Source organism: Echiichthys vipera (genome assembly GCF_963691815.1).
Source record: "Echiichthys vipera genome assembly, chromosome: 20".
NCBI classification, from domain to species: Eukaryota; Metazoa; Chordata; class Actinopteri; order Perciformes; family Trachinidae; genus Echiichthys; species Echiichthys vipera.
Genome location: NC_139845.1, coordinates 13,128,923 through 13,135,258, shown reverse-complemented (window position 1 = coordinate 13,135,258; position 6,336 = coordinate 13,128,923). Strand labels below are relative to the sequence as shown.

At 40.9% G+C, this 6,336-nt stretch overlaps 1 protein-coding gene across 2 annotated transcripts in view; it reads left to right on the top strand.

The window, feature by feature from the left end:
• The first annotated feature begins 4,203 nt into the window (after positions 1-4,203).
• Positions 4,204-6,336, top strand: part of mdfic (MyoD family inhibitor domain containing) — a 26,476-nt gene continuing 24,343 nt past the window's right edge. Inside the window, exons 1-2 of one of the 2 annotated variants that reach the window (XM_083935151.1) lie at positions 4,204-4,443; positions 4,757-4,917. In XM_083935151.1, coding sequence (XP_083791277.1) covers positions 4,824-4,917 — 94 coding nt within the window. In that variant the 5' untranslated portion in view covers positions 4,204-4,443; positions 4,757-4,823. Of the gene's footprint in view, positions 4,444-4,723; positions 4,918-6,336 lie in introns of both variants that reach the window. The other variant, XM_083935152.1, reaches the window with a different exon arrangement.

Below are 6,336 nucleotides of genomic sequence, written 5' to 3'. Positions count from 1 at the left end.
TCTCTGGTTTTCACCTATCATCACAACATCAGCATATGGCAGTGCAGTGAGCCTGAATGATGGGTCAAACACAGTTTCTGTCTTGGTGACTTATTTGATTGTCAATAAAAATAAAATGAATCACAGATGTATCTCAACTTTGATCTCAAAGCTGTGGCGCAGGCATCTTCTGCACATGTGGATTTCACACCGGGCCAAGTTGTTGTGATAACCCGCCGAGTGGGCTGTTTTTAACATCAGTATTAATTGTCAATCACCCCTTTCTTTGTCTGATGGATACATATTTATGAAGTCTTGTGCTTTTGTGTGAACATTTGCAATTGATTATGTGCCCTCGTCTCACTCCAAATTTGGAGTCCAGATGTGCAGCTATACAAGTCAGTCATTATTCAACTCCCAGAATTCTTGCTCCTTGAGAAATAGGATGTTTGTTTGCAATAAAACACTAATCAATTGCAATAACAGGTTCAATTCTAAATATAGAGAGATTTTTCTTTAAAAAGTCCATCAATTCATGCCCTATTCATGTCCATTCCCCATCTAGACAGAATGATGATTCAAACGGCCAAACCCCAAAGTCTGCCTCCTTTGACAGCTGGACCAATAAAGGGTTGAATGTTTTGATCAGACAGCCTCAAACAGTCCTTTACTTAGAGAGAGAGAAAAAAAGGACTTAGCATAATGCTATTAATCATGTGAGGGCGTCAGGGTTCAGCTGGTGTCACGGTAAGCTTCAAAAAGCCTTACTTATTAAGTTCTACTCATTCTGTGTGGACTTGTGTGTAAAATCTTTGAAGATTTGATCAGGTACAGGTGCTGGTTCTTGCTGTTCAAAGCGACACCTCAACTCTTTCGCCTGGCCATTAAAGTCGACGCGAAGGCCAACATGGGCCAACTTTTGCATTTCTGTTAGAATCGCAGCCTGCTAAGGAATAAGCTTGTTAGAGATAATTACAGATATTTTGTCCTGCAGCCATTTCTCCTTTTCACCTAAGTTTCTGCAAAGGTTTCACTCTAACAAAAAACAAATGTGGTTAGCAAGAAGCTCACAATGATAGGGGAGCCTTAGAGTTAAAGATAAAGGTGTATCCGGAACCTAAACAATTGGACTGCTCAGACATCTGTACTATGGCTGTTATCAGTGTGCTAAAGATCCCACATTATGCTAATTTTCAGGTTCATGCTTTTATATTGGGTTTCTACTAGAACATGTGTTCATGCTTTCATGTTCAAAAAACACATTATTTTTTCTCATACTGTCTGTCTGAATATGCTTGTATTCACCGTCTGTATGAGAAGCAATATATAAATACAGTCCATTGCATTTAATGGCACTTTCTACCTGTCTATATATATATTATAGTTGTGACATCACAACAGTACAGAAGTCTTGACAGCTCTTTCATAGGCACAGTTAATGAATACTGGCTGTGTGCTGTGTTTTGATACTTCCACAGTGTTTATACAGCACCTCGCCCTGCTTTATAATAAAAAAAGAGATGGTATCTCACTTTTCACAATATGGGACCATTAAATTAATAGTTTTACCTACATAATATGAATACATAAAATGTATTAGAGGCAAGTAAAGACTTACAGTGCTTGGATTACTACAGTGAGGGTGCTCGCAGCGGGAGTGTTTTTGGGATGTGTGCGTGCCAGAGAAAACCACAAACAGAGATGCATGTTTGTTTGGGACCTGTTTCTCTCCTTTCCTAAAGGAGGATTAGGCTTGTCGGCATCGTGTGCACCGACTGAGCCGGGGCTTCTCTTACACTCCAGCAATCAGGCAGGCTGCCAAACAAACAGATGAAGTCAACAGAGAGACGTTTCCTAGTGTCTTCTGAGATGTGACTGCAACAGATGCAACACTGACACCGACGCTTGACACAGTGTGACAGCCTACTGTGTCTACACAGCCGGCTCCACTTTGGATTATTTTAAAGAAGGGGGGGGGGGGGGGGGGGTGACACTATGCACATGATCACACACAAGATAATGTTTGTCAGCACCAACAGCGATGTCACTATGTAAGAGAGACAGAGACAGACAACGGGGGTTGATTTCACGGTGCAGTCATGCTGCGTGTACAGTCCTCAAAAGATTTCCATATGTGGGGGGGGGGGACCTTGCAGTCAGTTTTTCGATGTGCAGGCTTTGATTTGCTCTGTGCATGATTCAATCTTCGAGGTGAACTATGGCCATTACACACTGCAAGGTCAAAATCCCATTACTTAAATGTAATTTTATCCATGATTTTTTTTCTTACAGGCCCCATCTCTCAAATAGATCTCCACAATGCCACCAAGCTAGGCAGGTTGAAAGCACTGCATGCTGGTTAACAGAGTTCTTGGCTTGAGCAGCTCTAGGGGATGGAGTGAGGGAGTATCTGTATCCAGGTAATTACAGTCTGAGGGGGCACAGAGGTCCTCTGTGATTACACATCAGCACTGTAATGGATTCAACACTTATAGACGGAGAGAGAGAGTGAGAGAGCCACATTCCTTACCTTCACAACGCGAAAGGAGGGGACGGGTGGGTGAGAGCAGGCAAGGTGGGGCGGGGTAGGTAGGTATATCTGCAAGATGGATTACGTGGGGTTTGCCGAGTTCAACATTGACACAGATTCATCGTAAATCATTATGCTGGGGACCCAGAGTGATTTCTGCATTAGGAGCAGAAAATGGAGTTCAGCCAGTCAATGAGGGAGGGCATATTTCACATCAATCACCTCCACACTCTCGTGTTACCAAGGCTTAAATCTCACTTATACTGTTACCAATAGGGTTCAATGGCTATGATGGCAATCAGCAAGACACTGCACTAACAATGGGCCACTCTACTGACAACATATAAGGACACAGCATGGGGCTCTCTTGCCATTTATGTAAAGTGAATTATATGAAGTGAAATTGAGGGAAGTAAAAGTTGATGTTGGCACTAAAGAGATTGTTTAGATTATAATTTTGGTCTAAATTATAGTTGTTTGAACTTTTAACTCGTGTTGGATAACTTTCCAGCTGACTTCCTGCTGTACTTTTGTTCTTGTCCTCATAGAGATGGGGTTGGCCAGGGGCCAGGATCCAGCATTTCAGATAGTACTGGAGGTTTCAATGAAGCAAAGCAAACATTCTCAGAAGAAACATACAGTATGCCATCCTAAAAAGTATGTTTGGGATCAATTAGACCCCAGAGAGGTTTAACTATCCGCCATTTTATAGTTTAAATCTGCTATAAACAAATTCCAATAAAAGACGAAAAATATCTGTCAACACATCCACAGATGCAGGGCAGATGAAAACCCTTGTATTGAACATGTTTTACAGCTGGGGTATGGGAGACCCCATATGTGACATTCTCTGTAGCGAGCATGTGAAATGTCACCAGTTAAGTTTATGATATTTTGATCCATTCTAATAAAATTATGCTAGCCTATTCTTCTTTAAGATTTGGGCTATCTACCTCCTGTTATTTATTTGTTCTACTTTCGCTCTCTGTATAAGCAATACGGGATTTTCCCACTGGGGCTTATTAAAGGTTTATTATCTTATCTTATCTCATTCTTATCTTATCTTCAGGAGTATTCAAAAGCATTTTCTACCTCGGAATAAAATAGATAAATAATTATAATAATAGGCCTTCCTTTAAATATACACCTGCCTTTTCAAACTTTAAGCATAAGTTTAATTATTGACTTTGGAAATCGCAGTTTGACAAATGAATGAAAGAATAAATGAATAAATAAGCATGACCATGGCCTTCCTCAGTGAATAAAGTCACGTGATAAGTTCCATAGACCACGTGATAATAAACCATCACTGAGCAGAACTGAGATTTTTTTCTCTCTTATTTTTTTTTTTTTAATTACAGCGGTTAGTTATTTCATATTTTAGTTCCAAAGTAGGCTCCATTAAATAATACATATTTTATTACATTATCTACATTGTTTTATTATTATTTTTAGATAATTGTTTGTATTTTCTTTGCATTTTCACATAGTTTTTTGAATGTAGAATATACAACGAAAAAAGGATCAACCATTTGTTGTTTTTCCTAACTTTATTTTGGGGGGGACACATGTTCAGGGAGGGCTTTGTTCACTTCTCTGCCGCCAAGTGAAGTAAAGTGAGAGAAGAGTTCTTCACTGGCTGTACTGCAGGAATCCGGATATGATGAAAATGTTTGACACGCATCTATCCTCACAAAACTACCGCCACTGAACTGCGAAACCGTCGCGAGGAATATTGTCTATATTTTCTGGACAAAAGGGGGGGAACTGGGACACGCTGGCTGCAAAAGTTACCGGAAAAGTTTTTTGGACACTAAGTTACTCTTTCACCTAGTTACGTCTTTTCTTCCCAACGCCCCTGCGGGAAAGCGTGAAGAGGAAGGAAGGATGGGAATAAGTCATATTTGAAGCGAGGGAGTTGTCATGTTTGAAAGGTAAGTTATGTTTCATAAACATGTCCGCTTTAGCTATAAACAGCACTTAAGCTAGCGTCCGTTGCTTTTTTTGAGAAAGAAAAGGGAGTGTGTGAACAAATGGGCTGCACATGTAGTCTTTCAGTAAGTTTATGTAAAAAAAAAAAAAAAAAAACCGAGAGAAGGGAAATTTCCACGAAGTTTTACTGCAGCTCGACGGCACTTCTTCCTCGTTGTGTGAATATAAGCGTACGACTGTCACACGTTGAGTAATGACACGGTGTTGCTTTGTGTCTTCAAGCCTGAGCTGACGATGAGACATTGGTTTTCACAGCGCTGAGGGCTGAGAGGGAAGGGAGGAACTTCTTCTGCCTTGTGTGTCCCAAAAAGACGACTGTCTCATGTCCAAGGAGACCGTGCTTCCTCCGGATGAGCCGGCGGGGCCAGGGAAGGGCCCTCTGCAAGAGACAAGTCCCCTGCTGTTACCCTCCCAAGGTAAGCTCACGCACGAATCACTACTATGGGGAATAAAAGTTAAATTGAGGTGACCAGAGTGGGGTTCTGGGGCTCCCAGGGGGGCTGTGAGAAGTTCCCAGAGGTCCTTCAGCAAAATGTAATAACTAATATGTTATCAAGTGGTAGCAGAGTGAGGGGAAAAAAACACCAAAATGTAAATATGCCAAGCTAGTTTACACCAAACAGCATATTTCTCCACCCAGTGGGGCATGTAACCCAATTTTTTTGGTCCACAAATATGTCCATTTAAGCAGTCATGGACTTAGAAACATTTAAGAATCCCTGCTTTATAATGCATGACTCATATGTACATGAAGTTCTCTCTTGAGCTGTGTTATCCCCCTTGCTGCCAGTGCACCAGCAATGAAGCCGAGCTATAAATATCAATGACATATTCAGTCAAAAAATCACGATGCTTGCACGGTCAAACATGGGAGAATACAAGGGGAAAAAAACACATATAGAAAATGTGTCAGTTTTAACAGCATTTGTCGTTCTGGTGGGGACAATATCAGCCTTGTCTTTTTCTAAATTATATTCATGTGATTTGCTTTAGTATACATCAGTATCCATGCTCAAGTGTTAAGTCTTGATAATGTTTTTGCTTTTTTCCCCTCAATAAAATCTGAAGAAACGCCCTGGTGACTATTAACAGCAACCACAGCCAATTATAGTTTTTAATTAACTTTCTAGTTGCCCCTAAGATTATCACATGTAAAATTAGCTTACCCCCACACCCCCTTTTTCATTTTTCTTCAAACAAGCAATGAACCGTTAACCATCCTATTTATACCAAGCATCATTATGGCACTGTCAAAAAATAGCAAAGTAGGACAAAGTAAGCAATCACTGGGGCTGCTGGATTGCGAATGGATTTTCGCTGGCCCTTCAAAGGCTCTTGCAGTTAAGACTGGATTTCCCCTCTCAGGGGACTGTGGATGTACTGAGAATAGACCAATTTATTTCTAACTGTGATCACTAAATACTGAGATGCATCACACAGTACTGCTGCTAACGCAACTGCCGCTACCATACACCAGCTCCAAGCTGAGATAGGTGCCATATCTATCTGGGGCTGCTGACCTGCTGCACCCATCTGTTCCACTCACCCATCCATCACTGCTTACAAACATAGTGTTGTAGCATAGAACAAACGCATCAAGCTTTGGTAAACAAGATTGCTAGGTTTTTGCTGAATTATTCTTCACTGTTTTTACGTAAGAGAGAAACAGTATGTTACTGAAAAACTTGCAAGCTCTGAGAAAAAAAATCTGTGGGTTATGAGCAGGCATCTGGCACCAAACCAGTGAATAAAGTCATTGTGGAAGGTTTATGTACTGAACAAAGTAGCAGTGTGCAATGAGCAAAGCGTCAGCCAGTCTTGAATTCAAGAAGTCA